Below are 26,601 nucleotides of genomic sequence, written 5' to 3'. Positions count from 1 at the left end.
CCTGAGTTAATACTAGAACTAAAAGTAAGTCTTAGACCAAGGTAATTAGGTTAAGAAATTTTATTAGATACAGAATGCAGGATTCAGCTGCAGTGTTTAAGAGCATAATCTTGTATGAATGTAATCCTTCCATATGGACTTGTGGACCTCAAATATTGTGGGTAAATTATGGCAAAGAATCATTTGGAAACCAGCCAATAAGAATAAAAGCTAAAACTTTTCTTCTATGTTTCAGGAAATTTTCCTGTGTTCTTCTACACTGAAAACAATTTTTCACTGTGGGAGATCCATTGGAAATTAGATTTCAATTATTTCTTCAGTTAGCAAAGCAAAACCATAAAACATTATGTCAGGAAAAGAAGGCATATTCACAAAGGACTTATTTACTGCTTTGCTCTTTAGTTGAAAATGACTCTGTCTGTTGGAAAATACAAGACTGAGCATGTGTGTTTCTAGGCAAGACATACTTTCAGACCTTCTCGCTCTTGTGGAATCTTAATAAAATACTGATAAGATTTTTGATACCAGAGTTGCAGATACTACTGTGGGGAGTATGACATAGATAAACCACATAGCTAAGACAGTGTGACTAGAACTTAGCTTGTAAAATGAAAGAAAATATTCAGAAAAATATTTAGAAACTAAAAGTGGAAAGCTTCCATTTACAGCTTGCCAGCTTTTCCAGAATTATGTCAATCTATTGTCACTCATTAAATAATGTCATTGCTAGAAAAATACTGAAACTTTATTTCTTCATATGTTTCTGAATTCTCATCTGCAAAGATGGTTTTGATTTTTTGGGAGTTTGTCTTTAAAAAAAGCTCAAGTTACCTAGAGATGGTTTTGCTCAAAATGTTGCCCTTAGCAGTATGCAGAAAGAAAACAATGAGAGATAGGGCCATGGATTTTGATCTGTGGCTATTCTGATACACTTTTTTAGTTCAGGACTGAATGTCTTGAACAAAGATACTGTCCCACCAAGGAAAACCACCCTAACAACCTTCCTTTAGAGAACTTAGTAGGGCTTCCTAGTGTATCATCCTTTACACTCCCAAATTAAAAATTTCTCACCATATACACATTTGATTCTCCATTTTGGCTGTTCTTCTAATTAAATAATCCCATGTAGAATAACCTCTAATTGCTCATTAACTAAGGAATGCACAAAGGTTGCTTTTAGAAATTGGATATCCAGATTCCCTTTTCAATTTCAGCAGCAGCATATGGATTTAGTAGAAACTATTTGACTTCTCTGTGCTTTATTTTTATCACTTATACTTCTAGAGATAATAATGGATTAATGTGTATGTCCTTTGCATTTGAACACAAAATCTGTCTTCCCAAATTATGAGAATACCTTCCATACACATTCAGTGAAGTTGAGTTCATCCAGAGGCAACTGAGAGTAATTATAACCAAAATAATCTGAATATCTTCTTTGTAGTAAATGACAAAATTTGGCCTGTGGCTGATTTTTTTTTCAAATGAACAACTTATCATAGGGTTAACTTCTACAGGCAGATACTTTCAGAATAAGATATTGAGGAAATGAAAAGGCAGGGTTAGTCAGAAGACAAAAATTAAGTTCACAGTTCTAGAGGGCCTGTTGACCCCCAGTGTGATCTACTACACAGAGTGTTTTTAAAGATGCTGTTATGAAGTTCCTGTATGGAATATCATGTTTGCTACATAGCACCCCAATTTTATTGCAAAACAAGAGACTAAACAAGCTATGTTGAAATTGGACTTGTTTTGATTTCAGAAGTCCCTTCAAATATAAACTTCTCTCACAGGGGAGGCACCTGCAAGGTCCTCATATGTCAGTTCTTTAAAACAGAGAGATCAAAGAGATCAGAGAGGATTTTACAGTGATATAAATCTGTGCTGTAAGTATAGTTGCTTCTTACCAACTTTCTGTGATTCTAGTTTTGTGTCACAGTAATAACTATAATGTAAATAGCACATTATTTTCTGCCAATTCAAAAAGAATGGTAAAAATTCAATTAATTCACCAGTATTCTTCTTCCTTTATCCTTTTTCTGCTTCTTCTATTCCATGTGTGGTTTTTCCAGGCCATGTAGGCAAAATACCAAATCTAGCCATGACCTGTTACAATTTCTGTAAGTAGCAATTGATGCAGAACATTCTTTGGTCATCACAGTGGGTGTTTATAGTATATCAGATACTTTGATGTCCATGTGACTTGGTTTTTCAAGACCAACTTGCTGCGCATGTAAGCCTGGAGCAGCAGCCACCTTGCCTTACTGAACATGTTCTCAATGCAAACACCTACAGAGTTAATGGAGAAAAATCCAGCTTTTGGGTTGCAATTAAAATAATTTCATCTTGCATCCCTATTAAACTCCTTCATTAGGATGAGATACTCATAAAATCTCCCTATGATCTCACCTCTGAAGGGAGAATGACACAAACACTTGTTAATGCGGCTATAGAAGTCCACATTTAAATTGGCCAAAAATCCATGGTTCCTCCTCCCAACTGACCTCACACCAAATCACAAGCTATATCATCACAACACCCTCATGTAGAGAAACCTCAGAACTCTTCAGTAGTTTGTAATTTGGACACAGCTATACCAACCAGGCAAGCAAGTTCTAAGATCTGCCAGAGAGAAGTGCCCAAGTGAGGGGGCACAGATGTGACAGCTGACCTGAACTGGCCAAAGGGATATCTTGTGCCATAGAATTTCATGCCTAGTATATAAACTGGTGGAGTAACACAGAAAGGGATCTGATTGTGGTTTGGAGATGGGTTGTGCATCAGTAAGCAGGTGGTGAGCTATTAATTGTGCATCAGTTGTCATTCATGGGTTTTCTTTCTCCCCCTCTGTCTCTCTCTCTTCCTTTTTTCTTACTATTTTTGTTGTTGCAGTATTATATTTTACTTCATTTAAACTACTAAACTGTCCTTATCTCAACCAGCAAGTGCTACATTTCTTTCCTGATTTATCTTCCCCATCCCACCAGGGTGGGGAGAAGTGAGTGAGTGATTGTGTAGCGCTTTGCTGCCAGTTGGGGTTAAACCACAACATCCTCCCAAGTCACCCAGCCTTGCTTTCACTGGCCATACACTTTCTTTTACCTGCCTTAGCTCCAGACAAAGATCTCTGGTCAGCCAAGCCAGTCTTCTACCTCACCAGTTTGACTTCCAGCATTTTGGAATTACATGCTCCTGTGCTCTGAGAGGGTGGTGTTTAAATTTTGACCACACTGGTAGATCCCAGCATCTTCAAAACCATTTTCTCAAGCGGCCTTACAAACTACTTCCCTGAGCAGCCCGAAGTCTAGTCTTCCCACATTCAGAATTTTGCTGGCTATTTTCCTCCTGTCACTAGATATTTTAAATTCAGCTGCTTCATGGTCCAAAATGTCCCCCAGTCACCAATTCACTCATGAGACCTTCTTGTTAGCAAGCAACAAATCAAGGAGGATACCTTTCCTAGTCACCTCCCCTAGTACCTGCATCAGTTTATACTCATTGTTACTCATCTCATACCCATCCTGTGCATGCTTCTCACTGGAAGAGAAAAAAACTTCTCCTCTTGAACTCAGAAAGGCTAAGTGACCTGTTGTTCCTGCCCTTGTCAGTGAGGCTGAGAAAGAGGATCTGCTCCAAACAGTTATTTGGTGGGGAGGTAGAGGGAGATGGTGTGGGAGTAACTGTGGGATAGAGGTTCCTGTTTTGAGTATTACCTTATGGAGAGAGTCACATTACAGTTTGTTATATTTAGACATACAGATTGTTTAGGCTTACAAACAAAACCACCAGAAATACACATTATTAAAATATAACTCTAAAACTCCCAGTTTTTAAAGAGGCCCTCATCTTTTTCCTACTTCTCTATTCAATCAATAAAAATGTTGTGAAAATTTGAGAAATAAAAACCGTTCTTATCTGTTACATTATTATATAAAGTTTATTTTCTTGTGTTTCTTTGTTTTTCTCTCATGTTGACAAAAGAAAGGATCAGCCGGAATACTTAGGTGAGGAATTGCAAGTGGCATCTGAAATAAACAAGTTTAAAGCAGTTAACAATGACAACAACAGCCAGAGATGTCACCAAGACTAGTTGCCAGAAAAGAAAAAGGGCTTTGATCAAGAGGGGAGAAGATGCCCAGATTGCTGCAGACAGAAGCACCCAGCAAGGTGAAAATTTGCTGCTTCTCCCAAAACAGACATCATCACATCAAGCAGAGAACCTGCCTATGTCATGCTCAGAGGTTTAGGCTGCCATTACAAAAGGTTTCACTTGAAATACTCTCAGGTGTTCAGTGAGTCTGTACTGTGAAACAGTGTGGGGAACTGACAAAGGTGTTTATTTTTCTTCACTTCTTCAGGATGTCCTTAAAGTCAGACCCATTCTTGTCTCAAGTGTTTAGTAGTGCCCCATCAGCTGCTGTGGGAGAGGGACCTGCCTGGGGAGCAGGGAGGTGAAGGAGAGCTTAAGGCTTCTCTGGAGAACCCCAGCACAGCTAAAGAAACACTGGGAAGAATGCTTTCCCTGTGTGACATGATCTTACATGCTTTTCACTTCCAAATTCTGTCTAAATTTTTTTCCTGGGGACAGGTGGTATTCCTCAGGCTCCAGCCCTGGCTAGAGCAGCTAGCACCCAAGATACAGAAAGAGTGGTCACTCTGACCTTGGGTGGAAAAGGTCCTCAAACTGATAGTACAACTTTAGAGAGGAGCCCTAAAGTCTTCAGGGAGGAGCCAGCTGAGCCAAAAGCCAAGGAAGGAGATGAAAGGCAAAGTGAAAAACCTATTTGGAAATTAGCAGTAAATGCATCTGAACTTCTGCTATGCTCTAGTATAGCTGCATGTTCCTCCTTAGCACCTTTTCTACTTTCTCTTTTATACTTTTCCCTTCCTGTCTAGCTCTTTCCACCTGCCTTGTGCCTATTCCTCTGCCTCTCTGCTGTCCTGCTCCCACTCCTTACTTTCACAAAGCAGCTTGCAAGCCCAACAGAACCTGATCTTATATGCCTTCCCATTTTAGCAACTTCCCTTCCTGTGCACAGATCAGTGCAAAGCAAGGAGAATGTCAACTAAATATCTGTTCTGGCAGCACTCTCTATTCAAATTGGAATTACTGAATTTCGAAGTAATTGTGCCTTTCATCTTGGGGTATAACATCAAAAAGGTATAACTTCCAGGCTTTGACAGTTTCCGCAAATGAAGTCCAGGATCTTTTGTCTAGGATCATTTGATCTTGTGCATCATAAATACATTGACAGGGAGAGTAGAGCTAAACAGTTTCTTGGAGAAGCTTGTTGTAAGCCAGAGAATTGCTTGTAGCTATGGCATTTTTCAGGCACTGCCAGAAGTAGGGCTGAGACTGAGGATTAGTTGGCCATTCCAGGACGGAACTTTTGCACAGCCTTTTCCTCAGACGGACATAGCGGGACTTCTGCAAAACCTTCTCAAGAAATATCAAGATAATGACATCCATTTTTTCATCCAGAAGCCGCTGATGGGCCATATAAAATGTTGTCTTGAAGCGGCCACTTCTAATATATCTGCTGGTCAGCACAAATATGGTCTTTTTGCTCAGCTGAATGCTCTGGGAAAGGTTGTCAAAGACTGGCTGTCCTGGGAGCCAGTCCCTTCCTTCCAGGCATAAATTGAACTGCCTGGCTTTTTGGTTTTCCAGCCTCTCAACCAGCTCTTGCAGCACCCACTCGTTCACAGCTGGATCTTCGTTGTCGTAGGCAATGAAGGCGTCGTAGCAAGCAGCTGGAGAAGACAAGCGCCGATAGCCCTTCAGCCTGGCAGTGCAGTAATGGTAGCTGTACCACACATCCCAGAAGTAGAGATGGCTCATCACCGGGAACACCATTAAGGCAAGGATGGCTGAAGCTGACAGAGCATACAGGATCAAATAGGATGTATCCAGCTCACAGGTGTACAAATCCAAATAAACCACGCTCCTTCCCTTGTGTGCCCCTGGGCCAGCACAGGTGACGTCCGTGGCCAGAAGAGGAATGGTCACCTGCGTCCGATTGATCCACCAGACAAACCACACAGCCTCACAGTTACACTTGAAAGGATTGCCGTGCAAAAGCAGCATCTTCAGGTTGTTAATGACATTTTCAGGGAAGCTAGATCTCTTAATTATTTCAATCTTGTTTGAGCTGAGATCCAAGTACCTCAATTTAAAAGCACCTCTGAGAAAATATTTTGTTAATCTCTGAATGCGATTGTTTCGCAGCATCAGTTCTTGGAGAGATGAAGAGCAATTGGACAGTTCTCGGGGAACATTAGTCAGAAAGTTATTGCTCAGGTCCAGAGTTACCAGGTTCTTCAGAGAGGGGAGGTTTCCCCAGATAAAACTCTTCAGCCGATTGTTTGTTAAATTGAGGATTTTGAGACTAGAAGGCATTTCTTCAAAAACACTATGAGGCAAAAAACTGAGTGAGTTGAAGGAAATATCCAGTTCTTCCAGGTTGGTGAGATTCTTGAAGAAGGACAAGTATCTAGCATTGCCATCCACCCATAAGGCATCTAAGCGATTTCCTCTGAATTCTAAAATTCGAAGAGATTGACTTTCCATTCCCGTATCAATAGTGGTAGAAATGTCATTCTCATTCATCATCAGCTTCCTCAAATGGGCTAAATTTTTCATAAAACTAAGCACATGAGTAACACCTTCTGCCATAAAATAATATTTGTTATTGCTCAGATCTAGAATTTCTAAAAGTTTAAGTTCTTTGAAAGCAGTTTGGTATAGCAAATCAACCCTGTTGTTAGAAAAATCCAGATATTTCAATCCAGACAAGTAAGAGAATTCACTTCCATTTAAAGTTTGGCTTATTGCATTATCTGACAAGTTGAGACATTTGAGGGAGCTAAGTCCCTGGAAATCTGAGGGGTTAACAAAAAATACATTGTTTCTGCTTAAATCCAGAGTTTTTCCATAGTTAAGGCAATCTTCCTTAACTGAAGATTGGTAGGAAGAAGCCTCTATGTCTTTGGAACGGCAACTTCGCTCATACTCATCATACCTGAAGTAATGCATCTCTTGTTGTACTTGCCTGTTGTATTGCTCTACTGAAATGCCAGGATTAGAGCAAAATCCATAGAAGTTGCTTTCCCCTGAAGAAGGAGAAATTTTATTCACCGAGAGGTCAATGAACTTGAGAGCTGGGAATTCTCCAAACACTGTCATGTTTGCAACTTTAATAAAATTAGTCCCCAGATCCAACATGGTTAGATTCCTAAGACTGAGCAGTGGCTGTAGATCTTGTGCCCTCAGTTCTTTAAAGACATAACCCTTGAGCCTCAGGGTTTCCAGGTTAGAGAGGGAGGAAAATGTCTTAGAAAGCTTCAAGTAGGGAGAATATGCCTTCAGCTCAAAGTTAAAGGACAGATCAAGCTGCACAAGGCTGGGGAGAAATGTCAAGAACTGGGCATCTCCAATCTCCCTCACGAGGAAATTTTGGGAGAGGTCAAGTTCTTTGAGATTCTTGATGTTCTTAAACCAGCTGCTGGGTATGCTCTGAAGAGAGTTGCTGTGAAGCCGCAAAATCCTTAAATTTTCCAAGGAGTCAAAAGCCTTTGAATGTATCTGAATCGAGCTCTTGGGACAGGGAATGCAAGGATATGGGGCATTATAGCAACGTGGGCAATTGCCACTTAGGTCCAGAATTTCTAGGTTGGTAAGGCCACTTAAATCCTGTTCTTGAATCTCTTGAATCATGTTGTTGTAAATATACAATTCCTTTAAAGTGGATGACAAATTGGGTGGGATTTGTGTTAAGTTGTTGGACTTCAGGGATAGAATTGTTAACTTTTTCAGTCCCAGGAAAGCTGTTTCCTCAATTTCAAATGAAACATTGCATGGATTGCGGTAGTAACAGTTCTGTCCGAGATACAATACCTCTATGTTTCCTAGCTCTGAGAAGCTGGCTTTTTGGATAGAAAAGATATGGTTTGCTTCCAGGCTCAGCAAGGTTAAAGTAGCAGGAAGACCTCGGGGTATTTCTGCCAGCTGGTTTGCATCCAAATACAATGACTTTAGTCTTGTCAGGGCAGCAAAACTGCCATATTCGATTTTTAGTGGAGTGGTGCACACATGATTTTTGGGCCCCATTTTGACAGGCACACAGTTACATCTGAAGTCAATCTCCTGGAGGTTTTCAAGATGATCAAAGGATGTTGGGTAGATGTGGGGAATGTGGTTAATACTCAGGGTAAGGTTGGTAGCATTTCCAGGGATCCCTGTGGGGACTTCTGTAAGGCGCCGGTCAGTGCAGTCCACTGTCACTGTGTCTTCTGAAGGTTTAACATCACAGGGTAAAGTTTTGGGAAACCAAGCCCCTGACAGCAGCATTGGGAATATGAAGAGCAAGATAAATGGCAATGCATTTGACATCTTTGCACAAGATACCTAAAACCAAGGAAAAATGGAGGTATTAGTTTAATGCAATGAGAATATTTCACCTGTAACTTAGTCAGGCCAACTATACATCTAAATTCTGGTTTTTGTCTCACACTGACCAGGAATAGATGTGCAAGTAGGATCCAAAGTTTCAGGAGGTGTATGTTGGTATTTCCTTTCCTTTTTTTTCCCCAGAGGACACAGCATTTTATGTACGTAAAGAACATTATGAGACCAATGAAAGAGTGTCTAGCCTAGCCAAATGGCCCATGATATCCAATCAATCGCCTGTCTTCATCTTTTATTGAAGAGCAATGTATCCCTGGGCCAAGAATATTAGCCAAGGCAAGTGCCCATGGAGCATAGCAGAGAGCTGATAGGGAAACCATAGAGCCTCCTTGCACTGCAAGACATTTTACTCCATCACATGGGCACCCTTTGCTTTGCGTCTGACGATGCACACCACAGTAGACCATGAAGTGCTGGCTGTCACCAGCCATGGTACAGAACCTGCAGTCAGAGAGGGCAATAGTGGCTGCCACTGCACATCAAAGTCCACCTTTAAAACAAGGAAGGTGTAGGAATGAGGCCTACAGCCATGAGATATGCTGTTATATATGTGGTAAGGGGATTTCCATGAGATCTGTGGCTAAGGGATTGCTCTGGGCATGATGGTGTGCTGAAGTGTGATATGTTATCAGGCAGAAACTGCCAACCCTTTTACCCTCAGTCAGCCAGGTAGAAGAGGAAGTGATGCTGAAGTTTCACAATTCTGTACTTTCCTTGTGCAAGACCTAAAGTTTTTGTAATTGCTTTGTTGTTCTTGGTATCCCTCATTTACATAGAAGTGGCTTCTCTCTCTCTGTCCCCCATTAAAGACGGCAGTAACAGAATATTTGACCACGGTCTCGCTTCCACTTCTCCCAAAAGTATAAACTGGCATTTGAAATCTTCATCGGCAGAGGATGAGAATACAGCCATTTTATGGACTAGTTATGGAGTTATTTCTCTCTCTTCAAAAAATTAGGGATGCTTCTTTGGTAAGATTTGCACTGGGAGCACTTACATGGCAGTGTACATTTGTATGTTGCAAGTCTAGTGTATTTATCAATTATCCAATAAATTGCATTGTTGGTGAATCTGTGTTCATGGAAGTTCTTACTGAGCTAAACCAGATTTGCAGTGAGAAATCAGTAATACTCACAAATGATGAACCTGTTCAGGAATGAGATGAGGCTTTTAGTGTAAATCAGACTATTGTTGCATCTGGGAATCTGACCAGACTTAGTAGTTATTAATTGGCTCAAATCAGAAATTAAGCCCAAACACACCCAGCCCCTCTGATTTCTGTGGACCAGCTGGAAGGCAAGGGAGTTTATTTTATGCAAAAATGCTACATACTTAATGTAACAGGAGGAAAAGCTAATTAGTTCAACCTTTAAAGATGTGATAAACCAAAATAAACACTGTCCAAGTATAAGAGCATGACATGGGCAAGGTATGATTGCAGTCTAGACTGAAGACACAATCTTTCTACATGAACTTGTATGCAGCCATTGCACTCAGTCCCTTAATTTTAGGTGCTTACCCAAGTTTCTTACTTTATTGTCATTAACCTAGGCTGCACTGACATTCAAGAGAGGAAGGGGGGAAGGAAGAAAGAGACTGAGAGATCCCTATCCAGCTGCTGCTTGGCTCTGTAGATGGAGAGAGCTCTGGCTTACGACACACCAAACAGAGGGTAACGCTGCACATTAAGGTGCCTGGAACTAGGTGCAAAGAATCTGGGGTTTGAAAGTCTTCATGAATATACTTGTAAGTTTCTCATGTAGTTTTTTTAGGGACCTAAGTGTGGTTGCAGCACCAGGCTAGCTTTCTGTCCTTCACTTCTTCATATATTCTTCCCTTTCCTGATAATCTTTTTAATGCATTAGCTATTTGAACTGTACAGAGTTACATTCTGGTGCTGTATCTGGATATTCACATGTGTAAAACCTCACATCCATTATAGTACCAGAAAAAAACAAAAAGACTTCTAAATAAGAGCAAAAAGCAATGCTGTCTTGTGCAGTGTCTTTGCAACAAGAGGCTTGCTTAATAGTACAGCTAGAGTTTGGGAGTGTTCTTTTCTCTGTGATCTATGCTTGGCTTTATAAGAAGTCTGAAAAGAAGTAATCTACTGATCTTAACTGGCATGTGCATAAACTCTTAATGACTTAGGGCATTCTTTAAATATTCAGCAACAGTACAGCTATGTGTTTCTGAAGGAAGTTTTTCTGCTGGGGTTCCATATATTTGTTCATAGGGGAGAGGCTAGAGGAACACCTCAGAAGTTACAGCAAGTAGAAAATATATTACGCTCATTCTGAAGTACAGGAATACAGATAAATCCTGTCCTTTTATAATTATCTGCAGCTTCTAACCATAACAGTAAATGGAACCATTTGGAAAACAGAGAAGCAGAATATTTTTTTGAAAATCTTCCGCAACAGTTCCAGTCAAAAATGTCTAAGAGAAAATTTAAAATAAAAGTTTAACATACCATATTCTTTGAGCTTCTAGGTCTGACAGATTAGATTCTGGAAGAAACCATAAACTGGAGCAGAAGAGAACAGCATCAAAGTGGTTTCCAGTGGTTCATCTGAGGTGTAGGGGGGAACGTAACATGACATAACCCACTCAAGACAACAGTAATCTACACTGTATCTTCTTTCTCTTCATCTGAACACCAAAGGACACAACTGCAAATGCTTAATGAGAGAGTATGAGATTAATCAGCTAGGAGACAAAGGCATCAGGAAAGGGTAACACTCATGTGATCAACAAAGTTTGCAGAAGCTCAAGTTCCTTTTTTTTTCTCCTTTTTTAAATGTAAACTGCACGAAGGGACACAAAAATTGTTAATTGACATGGAAGTTTAGTAATTTTTATAGTTATTTGGTATTTATTTCTGCAGTTACTAGCCTCAAGGATTCAGATCTTTCTAAGGATCACTTGTGTGCTAATATGAGCAGACAAATCTCTTTAGCAAAATACTTTATGTAGAGGTCTGGAAGAAATGTCTGTTAAGTGAAAGGAACTTGGGGAAGGGAACCAAAACCAAGACAAAAAGGATAAGGACATAGGTAACTGAACACAAAGAAGTGAAAACTATGTGGAAGAGTGTGCACAAGTTGGATTGTGAATGATTTCTTCAAATAACCAGCCACATCCCTGGGACATGTCCCTGGGATAGGAGATGCTTAGTGGCCACTTTGCTTGCATGAAGGTTTTCTAAAATTCAGCATCCAGGCACCCAACCTTGTAATTTTTGACTCCCTCATAATCTATGACTACAAACTGTGGAAATTTTAATAGCTGTACCTACACTTAGCAGTTTCTTTTGCTCTCAGGTTGATCTTTTTTTGTTTGTTTGTTTTAATATTAGGAAGGTGTTGTCAACCAGCAAAGAGCTCAAGGAGTTTCAATTCTATGTAAAATGATACTGCAGCTTTAGCTGAGTGCCAGTAAAATGCAGAGCCCTTCTTATCTTTATTTAGTTTTTACCTATGAAATGTGGAAGCAAAATGCAGCAATAATTCACTTCAGAGATCGAGGCAGGGTAAATGGAGGGGGGTTTTCAGCAGTCCAGGACTTCTGAACTACAACTTGAGTTTTAGAGGCACAGGGAGTTACTGGTTTACTGATTTTAAAAGTTCAGTTTCCCTCAGAAGTTGCACAAAATCTCTTGCTTCCTCTGAAACACCAAGTAACTGAAAGCAGAAAAGTGCTTCCTACTACATCACGTGTTGGGGGAGGATCTGCTGGTAAGAGCAAATGTACATTACTGCTGTGAGTGAGGAAAATAATTTAAAATAATGCAGGAGTCCTTAATTGTCCTAATCCAACATCTATAAATTTGGTTGACAGTTGGCTTGTAATCAGATTGGTGAACTCACATTTCCTTTTGTTTCCCCTTTGTCTACAGGAGGTTGCTTTATCTCATTTGTCAAAATCAAGCTTCCACTGTGCTTATTTTAAATCTTGATAAGTTTACTTACAGTCCTAAAGTCTTGCTGCAATGTCTTTTCTCTAAAGTGCTGACCCCTATTTCAAGAATAAGGCTACAACTCCATCTATTCATGGTCAATACAGTGTTCAGCATTACATGGCATAATTTTCCCACAAAATTATAAAGCCAGTTATCTTGCTCAGTTTTTGAAATACATAAATTCAATTTTCAAACTGAAGTTGCTGTTAGGCGTTGCAGAAATGTGTTTGCAGGCACTAAAAATAACCAAAAAAATAAATAGAAGACAGCACATGAGGAGATTGACCTGCAACAAGGGCAGAGGAAGCACTCAGGGAAGGCCAGGTGAGGGAGGACACGCTGACAGATCTGTGTTAAGAGCCTACCCAAAGTGCCCAGTGTGCTGAGATATGGCTGAGGGAGCCACTAATACCACAGAAACAGACACTGCCTTTTCTGAAAGCTCAGGCTGCCCCAGGTTACCTCTGTACCAGGACTGACTGTTTGGTTTACAACAGGTTAAAATTGTTTGCTCAAAGCAAAGGTGCCCAGCACTCTTGTTTTTGAAACCGAGTTACCTTCAAGGGAGACAGAAGGCATCCTGGAATAGCTGAAATAAGATGGAGCTATTTTCCAAGTTCTCCAGGGTCAGCACTGCAACTGTGTCCCTTCTGCTTGCCCCTTCCCCCTGGGCAGATAAGACAGAGTAGCCACAGACATGATTCCTTCTTTTCTCTGAGGGATGAGGAGGAGAAGTGCCAAGGCAGTAATGCTGGAAGTGATGGTGCACGGCAATGGAGAAAGTGGTGGCAAATCATAAAACTGACAGGTTCAGAGGAAGTTTGGCTCCTGTAAGAGGAATATCCTCAAATCCTGCTTCTTACTGATGACATTGCTAGCCTTTTTTCATATTTCAGGTAATCCTGCCATGGTTTATGAAGTCATCTTCAGGCAAGAGCACTGAGGGAGCACTGGAGCATCCCCTGCAGGACAGCAGGGAACTCAGACATTGCTGGACCCAAACAAACCACATAGCAGGAGAGCAGCTCCATATGAAATAAAGGCTTAAGATTATGGCAGGCAAGCTACTGTAACACAGCTGACATTAGACATGCATGCATGTCAATTTATGGAGTTTTAAAGACTATGAGACAGAATTTTTTTTCCTTTATTTTAGACCTTGACACTGCCTTTTTGACAACTGTGCATGACATTTCTATCTGTGAGGGCTACTATCCAATAGAGATTATTTTTATTCTAATGTCATGAACTGCACTGGAGATGGATTGATTTCTTGTCTCCCTCTATGTATGTATATTTATACATGCAAAACACCTATATGCAATAGGAATGTATTTTGTATAGTGTATATATTGCACATTATCCATCTAGTTGCAGATACACCACAGCACAAATGTTTTTTCTTGTTTAGCCAAGTCCAGAGCCCTGCCATTTACAGTAGTGCAGGCTTCCACTCCCAGTCTTGTGACCTTCCTCCCTGGTTGCTCTAAAGCCTGTCCTGGAGGCAGATTTTCCCTTTGCTTTCACACCACTGTTCTCTGAGCCCTACTCCTGCAAGCCTTGGTGGGACCAGGGTTCTCCTCAGAGCTGAGTGGCAGTGGCACATGCCTCATTCTTGCCTTGCCTGAAAAGTCACTCTAGAAGTGAAGTGTTGATGTGTGCCTCTGCCGCCAGTACACCCTGCTTCAACCCCTGCTCATGGATTTAGTTAATGCCAGTTCATGAGGCAAGCAGCCATCCCCTGTCACTGAGTGGATCACATCTTCATTACCCTTCACCTCATTCTCAGGCCCTGAAGGTTCTGTGAACCCAGAGGAAAACCCAGACAAACCATTTTTTCTCCTCTCTCCCATCCTCAAGATTCCTTGGCACCAGGTGACTGCTCCCCTCCTTACTGTCCTGGAGGGTCCCAGGCCACCATGGAAGAGGGAGGTGGAGTGCAGATGCCCACGGTCTAGAGATCCAACCAGTTAGAGGCATAAGGGGGGGACCCGACTGAGAACTGCTGCTGGACAGACAGTGAAACCCATCAGTCTCCAGTAGCAGGGATGCCTCCACCATTGTTTGCATCCTCTGAGGATGGAGGGAGTGACTTTTTCTTTTATGTGTTTTGAGAGTCTAATTATAGTTGCTATATTGACAGAGCAAAGCATGGACTAGGATTTGACTTGATCTGCAAAGGGTTCAAGTCACTAAATTTGTTACAAATTCTGTATTACACTGCTTACAGCTTGTACTATGTTAATTTATTTTGTAGAAATCCTTTGGCATTTTAATAATAATAATTTATGTGCTATACTAATCATGATATCCTATCAAAAATGCTTTCATTGTGACTACAGTATAGCACCACCATCATTTTGACAAAGACTAGCTCTTCCCTTAGTGTTGGATGAAAGCCATCCACTATGAAAACTGCTAATAAAAGCAGATATCCATGTGTATGCACATGTGTGGGGGCACAACACCTAATCTGGGCAGGGAATTCCACAAGGCTCTATGATTTGCCTATTCTGTGCCATTTCTTTTATTTTTTCCCTTCTTTTACATTTTCTTACAAGTATAGCCCAACAGAGGCCTGGAAAAGACAGCCGTGAGTATCCATAATCAATGACAAACCTCATTTGTCACAACAACCATGCTGGGTCTGGCTGGGATGGGGCCCATTTTCTCCATAGGAGCCCTGTGGTACCCTGGCACAGATTGGTCACCAGAGCAGTGTGGGTTACACACCAGCATGATTCCTGTGCGGGTACTTGCAGATCCTCATGGCCTTCTCCACTCCTCACACTGGTGAGCAGGCTGTGGGTGAGCCAGGGTCTGGGAGGGGGCACAGCCACAATGATGGAGCTCAGCTGACTAAAGGTATAACTCATGCCATTAAGGTTTTATGCACGGCAATAAAACTGGGGAGGGGTGGCAGGATGTGGATTTAGCTAAAGCAGCCATCACTCAGAGGTTAGCTGGGCACTGCTCTGCTGCCAGGAGGTGGTGAGTGATCACTTGTGCATCATTTGCCTTTTTCTTTTCCCCTTAACTTATTAGCCTGGCTTTATCTCTCCCCAGGAGCTTTATCTCCAACCAAGAGCTGCTCTGAAGCTGCCCTCCCCATCCTCCCCCCAGCCCAGATGGGTGGGCCTTGGCTGCCAGACACGCTCTGCTGCCACTCAGTGCAGGAGAGACCACAGAGCACCAGCACTGACAACAGACACCTGACAAACAACTGAGAGAGGGACTTGTACAGTGAAACATGCTCAGATTTCACTCCCCACAGTCAATCCCTCAGAAACAGCCTCTGAGTGTTTGACATTTAAAACCCCTGGAGTCTATGGCAAGAGCTTCCAACAAAGCTGCAAACATCAAATACTCTTACCAAGAAAGTCAAAAATGTGTACTTGCACCAGGGCAGTGGAATGATTAAAAGTAAGGTCTACATCCTAAATAAGCTAAATCCTCCAATTTCTTCTATGTAATGGAGTATATTTTCAGTTATCTCAAAAAAATACTGCAGAGAGAGGAATGTTTCCCACCAGGCTGAACTGACAGATCTTCAGACCAGAATCCAGGCATGGACCAGGGAGCATCGAGAATTAAACACCAAACCCCTCACCATTTTCTGTTCCCATGGCATTAAGGTCTGTCAAAACGGAGGCAGTTTTCACAGAGCTGTTGGAACTCACCTGTAACCCTTCAGAAGCATTTTGGGCACACATACAGTAAGATTAGTTCTGTAATTCTGCTTCTGCTCTTTCCCCCATCTTATCAAATGCAGTTGAATGGGTTTGCTTTCAACAATCTGAGAAATACAAATTTCAAATTCTCATGAAATGCAGCTCAGACTCCCAAGGAAATTTAAACATTGTGTCCCTTCTGTCAGACCATAAAAAAAGAGAAAAGGATGATCTTATTATGAAGATGTTTACCAGTCTGGTGTGATTAACAGTTCATCCTTATGTTCAAGACAGCTGGAGCATGATTTATGAACAAGGTTTGTATGACAGTCAATGTTCTATTTGACTTGTTTTAATGCTTCTCTATTTGACTTGTGCAGGCCACAATCTGCATAAGAAGAGAATAGAAGCCCAAGCAACCTCTTGACACAAGTAATTTTGAAACTTCATTTACAGTACTTGTGCACAGGGAAGGCAAATAATTCAGCGTTTTATTTGAAACAAAGATCTGATAAATAAAGGAACTGAACTGATACAGTGCATTAAATGCCTTTAGTGTAGTGCTCAGGTGTAAACTATTGGTATAATTATGTGGCCCCAGACTTCGGGGTTATTAACAACTTAACTGCAATGTAACCTGGGTTAAATGATCTTGCTTTTAAGAAATTTCTTTACCAAATAAAACAACACTGTTGATTCATTGTGTTATTGTGTTAAAACATAGTTATAGGCTCATCAGGAAGGATAGGCAGTGCAAGGAAATCAGGGGATGGCTCTTTATATGAGGGAGGGGTTGATGATGATGTGGTTGAGAGCCTCTGGGAAGGATGAAGATGTGCATTGTTGTGGGAGTATGCTATCAACCACCCATCTGGGACCATGACACTAAGGAATTATTCCAAAAATAATTAAGAAAATATCCCTAGGTCATCTGTCCTTGTCCTTATGTGTGATCTTAACTTCCTAGACCTCAATTAAGAACACTATACAATGGACACAAGCAGTCTTGAAGCATGTTGAAGATGATTTCTTGGTGGAGATATTAAGGGAACTGACTAGGGAACGTGCCCACCTACATTTGTTGTTTGGAAGCAGAGAGGGATTCATGGACAAAGTGGTGATTGGTGACTGTCTCAGTCACAATGAGCACAAAGAAGTTGAACTTCAAATAATTGGTTTACAAACACAACCATAAGAAATCACAGCATCATAAAATAATTAAGGTTGGAAAGACTTTAAGATTATCAAGTCTAATCATCAACCTAGCACCATGACCATGTTCAACATTAAAACATATCAAGTGCCATATCCATGTGTTTTTTAAACATTGTGGGGATGGTGACTTCACCACTTCTGTCACAGACATGTTCCCTCCTGAGAAGCTGAGAGGCCTCACGAATAAAATGTAAACAATTCTTATCTGCTGCTGTGGAATGCAACAGGTGGATCTGTGATTGGTCTCATCTGGTTGTTTCTAATTAAGAGCCAATCACAGTCCACGTGTCCAGACTGTCTCGGTCAGAGACAAGCCTTTGTTATTCATTCTTTTTCTATTCTTAGCTAAGCCTCCTGATGAAATCCTCTCTTTTATTCTTTTAGTATAGTTTTAACATAATATATATCATAAAATAATAAACCAAGCCTTCTGAAAATGGAGTCAACTTTCTCATCTCTTCCCTCATCCTGGGACCCCTGGGAACAATATCACACCACTTCCCTGGGCAGTCTGTTCCACTGCTTGACAACCCTTTCCATGATTATTTTTTTTCCTAATATCTAATGTAAACCTCCCCTGGTGACACTCCAGTCCATTTGTTTCATCCTGTCACTTTCTACAAGAGAGAAAAGACTGACTCTGAGTACAGCCTCCTTTTGGGCAGTGGTAGAGAGTGATAAGGTCTCCCTGAGCCGCCTTTTCTCCTGGCTAAACAATGCTGTGGAGAATTGTGTAAAAGGCTTTACTAAACTCTAGACAGACAACATCCACAGCCTTTCCCTCATCCCAAGCAGCTCATTTTGTCACAGAAGGAGAACAGGTTGGTCAAGAAAGACCTGCCTTTCATAAACCCATGCCAGGACCTCATACCCTGGTTTTCCTGTACTTACGTGATGGCATTCAAGATGATCGGCTCTGTGACCCTCACTGGCACCAATGTCAGGCTGAAATCCCCAGATGCTCCTTCCAATGTTAAAATAAAATCAAAACATCCACTCTTCTAAACAGGCCCTGATCGTTCTCCTGCTTCTGTTGTAAAACAATAACACCACTATGATAATTTAGAGGAAAAAAAAATCCTTATTGTCTGTAATATTATATGTTTTTGTGTTCTTGTCTGTCTGCATGCCTACTAAACTAAATCTAAAAGGGACTATTTAAAGAAATGACCAGACAGAAGACCTAGGCAAGGAACTGCCTGAGGTAGCTGAGATCACAGACTCACAGAATGGTTTGGGCTGGAAGGCATCTGGAATATATCTAGTTCTTTGTCTCTGGTTTAACTGAATTTCTTCATCTGCCTTGAGCCTCTCCCTCTGCCCATCTACTGTCCTCTCCTTCTTCTTGCACCCATGCACAAGGAATCTCTTTATCTTATAACTCCTTTTCATCCACAGCCTACAAGATCTTCTGAACTCTTATCTCTCCATTTCAGTCCACACACATACTTCCAAGTCTCTTCAGATTTGTGAGCTTTTAGACTGTGCAACAGTGGGAGAGCTCCTGTACCAGACCCAAGCCCCTGACATCAGTCCCCACAGAATTTGCTTTCCCCAGTTTCCCCACTCAGACAGAAGTGGTAGACTCAGAAGCTGTAGACCTAAGAGGAAAATATAAGAAATCTTTTATTTTCCCAACTCCTAAGATCAAAGAATGAGCTTTTCTAAAGCTATATCTGGAAACAAATGTGCCAATGATTTCTTTTCTTGATTTTCATAAATACAGCAAATAGATAAACTATCCATTTTTATTAAAATCCCATTTGTTCCAACAGTGTCTGGACAGCAGCAACTTTAGGCATGGTCCAGCCACTCCATCACTCTGCATATTTAGCATGTGGACCAAGGGTCAAACCCACACTTGTCCCAAACATAAGAGATGCTGGAGGCCTATAGTGAACTAAAAGCTGGAAGTGGTGATTTTCTATAACAGTGACTTCCAGGGGGTAGTGCATCATTTCTTCCTGCACAGTAACAAGTGCCAAGCAAGGTGCATGTGCATCATAACAATATTTAAGGGAAAGGGTAGAACTAAACAGTTTCTTGGAGAAGCTTGTTGTAAGCCAGAGAATTGCTTGTAGCTATGGCATTTTTCAGGCACTGCCAGAAGTAGGGCTGAGACTGAGGATTAGTTGGCCATTCCAGGACGGAACTTTTGCACAGCCTTTTCCTCAGACGGACATAGCGGGACTTCTGCAAAACCTTCTCAAGAAATATCAAGATAATGACATCCATTTTTTCATCCAGAAGCCGCTGATGGGCCATATAAAATGTTGTCTTGAAGCGGCCACTTCTAACATACCTGCTGGTCAGCACAAATATGGTCTTTTTGCTCAGCTGAATGCTCTGGGAAAGGTTGTCAAAGACTGGCTGTCCTGGGAGCCAGTCCCTTCCTTCCAGGCATAAATTGAACTGCCTGGCTTTTTGGTTTTCCAGCCTGTCAACCAGCTCTTGCAGCACCCACTCGTTCACAGCTGGGTCTTCGCTGTCATAGGCAATGAAGGCGTCGTAGCAAGCAGCTGGAGAAGACAAGCGCCGATAGCCCTTCAGCCTGGCAGTGCAGTAATGGTAGCTGTACCACACATCCCAGAAGTAGAGATGGCTCATCACCGGGAACACCATTAAGGCAAGGATGGCTGAAGTTGACAGAGCATACAGGATCAAATAGGATGTGTCCAGCTCACAGGTGTACAAATCCAAATAAACCACGCTCCTTCCCTTGTGTGCCCCTGGGCCAGCACAGGTGACGTCCGTGGCCAGAAGAGGAATGGTCACCTGCGTCCGATTGATCCACCAGACAAACCACACAGCCTCACAGTTACACTTGAAAGGATTGCCGTGCAAAAGCAGCATCTTCAGGTTGTTAATGACATTTTCAGGGAAGCTAGATCTCTTAATTATTTCAATCTTGTTTGAGCTGAGATCCAAGTACCTCAATTTAAAAGCACCTCTGAGAAAATATTTTGTTAATCTCTGAATGCGATTGTTTCGCAGCATCAGTTCTTGGAGAGATGAAGAGCAATTGGACAGTTCTCGGGGAACATTAGTCAGAAAGTTATTGCTCAGGTCCAGAGTTACCAGGTTCTTCAGAGAGGGGAGGTTTCTCCAGATAAAACTCTTCAGCCGATTGTTTGTTAAATTGAGGATTTTGAGATTAGGAGGCATTTCTTCAAAAACACTACGAGGCAAAAAACTGAGTGAGTTGAAGGAAATATCTAGTTCTTCCAGGTTGGTGAGATTCTTGAAGAAGGACAAGTATCTAGCATTGCCATCCACCCATAAGGCATCTAAGCGATTTCCTCTGAATTCTAAAATTCGAAGAGATTGACTTTCCATTCCCGTATCAATAGTGGTAGAAATGTCATTCTCATTCATCATCAGCTTCCTCAAATGGGCTAGGTTTTTCATAAAACTAAGCACATGAGTAACACCTTCTGCCATAAAATAATATTTGTTATTGCTCAGATCTAGAATTTCTAAAAGTTTAAGTTCTTTGAAAGCAGTTTGGTATAGCAAATCAACCCTGTTGTTAGAAAAATCCAGATATTTCAATCCAGACAAGTAAGAGAATTCACTTCCATTTAAAGTTTGGCTTATTGCATTACCTGACAAGTTGAGACATTTGAGGGAGCTAAGTTCCTGGAAATCTGAGGGGTTAACAAAAAATACATTGTTTCTGCTTAAATCCAGAGTTTTTCCATAGTTAAGGCAATCTTCCTTAACTGAAGATTGGTAGGAAGAAGCCTCTATGTCTTTGGAACGGCAACTTCGCCCATACACATCATACCTGAAGTAAGGCATCTCTTGTTGTACTTGCCTGTTGTATTGCTCTACTGAAATGCCAGGATTAGAGCAAAATCCATAGAAGTTGCTTTCCCCTGAAGAAGGAGAAATTTTATTCACCGAGAGGTCAATGAACTTGAGAGCTGGGAATTCTCCAAACACTGTCATGTTTGCAACTTTAATAAAATTAGTTCCCAGATCCAACATGGTTAGATTCCTAAGACTGAGCAGTGGCTGTAGATCTTGTGCCCTCAGTTCTTTAAAGACATAACCCTTGAGCCTCAGGGTTTCCAGGTTAGAGAGGGAGGAAAATGTCTTAGAAAGCTTCAAGTAGGGAGAATATACCTTCAGCTCAAAGTTAAAGGACAGATCAAGCTGCACAAGGCTGGGGAGAAATGTCAAGAACTGAGCATCTCCAATCTCCCTCACGAGGAAATTTTGGGAGAGGTCAAGTTCTTTGAGATTCTTGATGTTCTTAAACCAGCTGCTGGGTATGGTCTGAAGAGAGTTGCTGTGAAGCCGCAAAATCCTTAAATTTTCCAAGGAGTCAAAAGCCTTTGAATGTATCTGAATCGAGCTCTTGGGACAGGGAATGCAAGGATATGGGGCATTATAGCAACGTGGGCAATTGCCACTTAGGTCCAGAATTTCTAGGTTGGGAAGGCCACTTAAATCCTGTTCTTGAATCTCTTGAATCATGTTGTTGTAAATATACAATTCCTTTAAAGTGGATGACAAATTGGGTGGGATTTGTGTTAAGTTGTTGGACTTCAGGGATAGAATTGTTAACTTTTTCAGTCCCAGGAAAGCTGTTTCCTCAATTTCAAATGAAACATTGCATGGATTGCGGTAGTAACAGTTCTGTCCGAGATACAATACCTCTATGTTTCCTAGCTCTGAGAAGCTGGCTTTTTGGATAGAAAAGATATGGTTTGCTTCCAGGCTCAGCAAGGTTAAAGTAGCAGGAAGACCTCGGGGTATTTCTGCCAGCTGGTTTGCATCCAAATACAATGACTTCAGTCTTGTCAGGGCAGCAAAACTGCCATATTCGATTTTTAGTGGAGTGGTGCACACATTATCTTTGGGCCCCATTTTGACAGGCACACAGTTACATCTGAAGTCAATCTCCTGGAGGTTTTCAAGACGATCAAAGGATGTTGGGTAGATGTGGGGAATGTGGTTAATACTCAGGGTAAGGTTGGTAGCATTTCCAGGGATCCCTGTGGGGACTTCTGTAAGGCGCCGGTCAGTGCAGTCCACTGTCACTGTGTCTTCTGAAGGTTTAACATCACAGGGTAAAGTTTTGGGAAACCAAGCCCCTGACAGCAGCATTGGGAATATGAAGAGCAAGATAAATGGCAATGCATTTGACATCTTTGCACAAGATACCTAAAACCAAGGAAAAATGGAGGTATTAGTTTAATGCAATGAGAATATTTCATCTATACTCTGGGTCAGGACAAGTATACATCTAAATTCTGTTTTTTGTCTCACACTGACCAGGAATAGATGTGTAAGTAGGATTCAAGTTTCAGAAGGCATATCTTCTTTTTTCTCCTCAAATGCTTTTTTATTATCTCCAATAATTCTAGTAATAATTTAAATTCCACTCTCTAAAAAATGAATTATAGAAAAAAATCTCCTGAAAAAGTGAAACGGTGTGAATAAAGTTTATGTCTCTGTGAACGTTCTTTTTAATGGAAAAATAGGAGGCATTAAACTTCCTGCAGATTGCCATTGCATAGTAGCATTGATGAGCTCTTTTTTCAAATTGTACGCAAGATGGGTAAAATCTATATTCACTTAAAAGCTTGTGTAAACTTTCAAAACTTCACTAACAGGTGACTGAGATCCTAATTCAAATTTAACATCATCATAAGTATTCTTCCTTTAGTACGTGTCAGAATGTATGTAGAGTTGACCTGAGCCAGTCAATGTCTTTTTTTCCATAAAATTTAATACCAGTTTACATTTTCATTGCCCAATAAGAGAAGAAGGACAAAAAACCGATGTATCAGTGTGAGGTGGGCACATGAAAATCAAAGGCGAGTTTAAAATTGCGCATGTTTGATAAAAGACTAATGATCAGACTACATAACCAGAGCCAAAATCCCACAGGCATGTAAAGAAGCTTCTCTGTCTCTCGAGTCTTTGCTGACTTCATAGATTTATGTGTATTATGGAAAAAGCTTTTAATATTTCACAACTTAGTAGTTACTTCCTCAGCAGCAGTCAGTGTCAAGGAAACCCTGGCTGGCAGGCTGCCAGCTGGCACAGGCACAGGGGCCCTGACCATCTTCCTGCCTTGCCTAGCATCTTAACTGCTTGTTCTGGTGCTGGCCAAGAGTTTTAAAGACAAGACTCCCCATGAAAATCAGCAGCCTCATTTCTCCCTTGAAAACTCAGTGGTGGAGGCTTGCATGGCACATAGAGGGGTTAAACAATGAGGATTGGTTACATGTGGCATAATATTGGTTAAATTTCAAAACCCAGTAAAGCAGGTGAAAACCGGATGATTTGGTAAAGTGCTCAAGATACATGGAAATGTTTTTATCTCTTTAGCTGGGACACAAGAACATACAGAGACCTGTCTAGCAGTCTGTGTGAGCCCTTTGGGTGCTGCCAAAGCTGTGCCTTGAAGGTGACACGGACTTGGAGGTGAAGTGAGGCTTCCTCGTGCTCACCCTGTTTACTTTGAGCACTCTGTCCCCTGTACAAATTTGTGTTTCGCTGTTACCTTAGAGAACTACACTGATCTACCTCTGCATCTGTGTATCTGGAAGAGTGCTCTGGTGACTTGCAGGGCAGCAAATGTGAGAGAAGCCAGATCAGGTCTCACACTGATCAGCACTGCACTTCTGCTACTTTGTCTTAACATCCAAGTGGCATCACTTTGGTAATTCTTTCAGTCATCTTTGGAATTACAGAGCCCCAGTATAGAAGGGAAAATGTAAAAGTCCACTACAGACCTTGAGTTCAGTGTAACCTGATAAAGTGACATGGTGCTGCAGTGCTAACACAGTTTCTTTGCCCATTCCCTGGAAGGGCTGCAGTGCTTTCTTCTTTTCCACAGATCCTCTGGGAAAAGACATGTAGCTAAATACCATGGCTGGCAGTCATTCACACAATCATTCAGGGAAGGCTCATATGGACTAACCAGGCCATGCCTGTGTATTCATATTTTATTATCTCCAACTCTTGTGTTTTCATTTGCTAGGTATCAAATTAAGCATCATTTGGCTTATTGGAATTCACTTAAGAAACTCACCCAGACAGAGATCACTGGGTAAGAGAGTTCACCAGTATTTTCAGTACAGTCTAGCCAATCCACTTTGGAGCAGGATTAAGTTTTTTGATCTCCTGATGTAGAAAAGCACGTGGATAAAAATGATAAATTAGAATAATCAGAGTAAGTGGGGAGTGAATTTGGAAGAGATAAAAGGCATTAATGTCCTCTCACCACCCAAGCTTTTCAGCAGAATCCTTTTTTCTCCAGTAACGTGGTCAGGAATGTGGGAAGGAGAAGGAAGGACTCTGCCATTGCTATTAAATGATATGGAAAATTGAAGGTCTTTCTTAGAGTGACATGAGACACTGCCAAAGAAAAATCTGGAGATATTGATGAAAAAAATTTGCCTTCCTTAATTCTTTCCCAGGGGACACAGGATATTATACATGTAAAGGATGTTAGGAGACTAATGGAATACCAAAGAACACCTATGTTACCATGGCCTGTCATGGCCCAGCAGCTGCCTGCCTCCATTTCCTGCAGTAGCAGACCAGTGGAGCCCAGAGTTAGTCTGGTTTCCCAAGGCAGGTGCCCATGGAGCACAGCAGCACTGAAATTCAAGTGGGGGAGAGAGAGAGGCCTCTCTGCAGAAACTGCTCAGTTTGAAGATCGAGGGAGGTCTGCCTGAGTACACACCAAGCAGGGATTAATGCTGCACATTTAGGTCCCTGAAATTAGGTGCACTGAATCTGGGGTTTGAAAGTCTTCATAATATTTTTTTGAATATGTTTCTTCAGAAAAGACTCTTGAGTCTGTTACAATGCTCAGGTTTTGAACTTTCACATATTTCAGTACTTTTAGGAACCTAAGTGTGGTTCCTAAAAGCCAGCCTAGCTACTACCACCTTTGTGCTTCATTTCTTTGTATGTTCTTCCCTTTCCTGATAATCTTTTTAATGCATTAGCTATTTGAACTGTACAGAGTTACATTCTGGTGCTGTACCTGGATATTCACATGAGTAAAACCTCACATCCATTATAGTACCAGAAAAAAACCAAAAATACTTCTAAATAAGAGCAAAAAGCAATGCTGTCTTGTGCAATGTCTTTGCAATGAGAGGCCTGCTTAAATGTACAGCTAGAGTTTGGGAGCTGTTCTCTTCTCTGTGATCTATGCTTGGCTCTATAAGAAGTTTGAAAAGAAGTAATCTACTGATCTTAACTGGCATGTGCATAAACTCTTAATGATTTAGGGTGTTCTTCAAATATTCAGCAACAGTACAGCTATGTGTTTCTGAAGGAAGGTTTTCTGTAGAGGTTCCACATGCATTTTAGGTTATGACAGGAGGAAAGGGAAGAGAAAAATAAACACCTAAAAACTTAGAGCATTTTGATAAGACATTCATTGCTCGTTCTGGTAGCACTGCTGTACAATAAGTTTTAATGCAAATGAATACTTTCCTTTCAGGTCACGATGCACTGCAATTTCTAACCATAACAGTAAACTGTACCATTTAGAAAACAGAAAAGCAGAATATGTTCTTGAAAATCTTCTACAACAGTTCCAGTCAAAGATACCCAAGAGCAATTTTAAAATGAAAGTTTAACGTACCATTTTCTGTGTGCTTCCAGGTCTGGCCGATTTGATGCTGGAAGAGACTACAAAACAGAGCAGAAGGAAACAGCATCAAAGTGGTTTCCAGTGGCTCAGCTGAGGTGCAGAAGAGAATGTAACATGACAACTCACAAAATCACTACTCCATCCCTACTTTTCACCTCGAATGCAGCTTGAGAAATAATTGAATGTGAAACAACTGCTGCAGCCTACTTCCTCTAACATTTGTACTTCAAACAACAGCACCTCATCTACTGCTCCGCCCCCACAAAAATAACTAAGTACTCTTATTTTTCCCCCTTTAAACAAATTCTTACATTTCTCATACATCCATGTGCTTTTATTCTCATATGCTGCAATTTGCTCTCTTCCATGCTACTTTTGAATTTTCATTTCAAACTGTGTTTTACCTAGATACAGTGCCACACCATCAAAAACTATAAAAATTGCTCAAAAAAAAAAAAAAAAAAGGTTAACACCCAAGCTATGGGGAATTCCAAAGGACAATTGTGAAATATTTGGCCACAAAGTTTAAGATCAATCAGCAAGGAGAAAAATGTGTTACATAAGCATAAGTCAGTCACTTCAGACTAAACAAAGATTTGAAGATGCTCAAGTTCCTCCTTTCCCCCTCCCCCTCTTTTTAGTGTAAGCTGCATGA

The 26,601-nt window shown here is 41.1% G+C and overlaps 2 protein-coding genes across 3 annotated transcripts; both read right to left on the bottom strand.

Moving 5' to 3' along the window:
* On the bottom strand, window positions 1-26,066 carry LOC103815912 (toll-like receptor 7). 2 transcript variants are annotated; one of them, XM_050976859.1, is made up of 2 exons: window positions 25,938-26,066; window positions 1-8,407 (listed from the first exon to the last, which is right to left on the bottom strand). In XM_050976859.1, exons 1-2 carry the CDS (start codon window positions 25,938-25,940, stop codon window positions 5,267-5,269), a joined length of 3,144 nt encoding a protein of 1,047 aa, XP_050832816.1. In that variant the 5' UTR covers window positions 25,941-26,066; the 3' UTR covers window positions 1-5,266. The 2 variants fall into 2 exon arrangements, with proteins under 2 accessions (XP_050832816.1, XP_050832810.1); XM_050976853.1 differs by lacking the exon at window positions 25,938-26,066 and adding an exon at window positions 10,941-11,183.
* Window positions 18,917-26,066, bottom strand: LOC103815911 (toll-like receptor 7). Its single transcript, XM_018913537.3, has 2 exons — window positions 25,938-26,066; window positions 18,917-22,486 (listed from the first exon to the last, which is right to left on the bottom strand). Exons 1-2 carry the CDS (start codon window positions 25,938-25,940, stop codon window positions 19,346-19,348), a joined length of 3,144 nt encoding a protein of 1,047 aa, XP_018769082.3. The 5' UTR covers window positions 25,941-26,066; the 3' UTR covers window positions 18,917-19,345.
* Window positions 26,067-26,601: the final 535 nt, after the last annotated feature.

Source organism: Serinus canaria, chromosome 1, assembly GCF_022539315.1.
Source record: "Serinus canaria isolate serCan28SL12 chromosome 1, serCan2020, whole genome shotgun sequence".
Lineage (NCBI taxonomy): Eukaryota > Metazoa > Chordata > Aves > Passeriformes > Fringillidae > Serinus > Serinus canaria.
The sequence above is the reverse complement of the archived record's forward strand: the minus strand, read 5'-3'. Positions and strand labels throughout refer to the sequence as shown.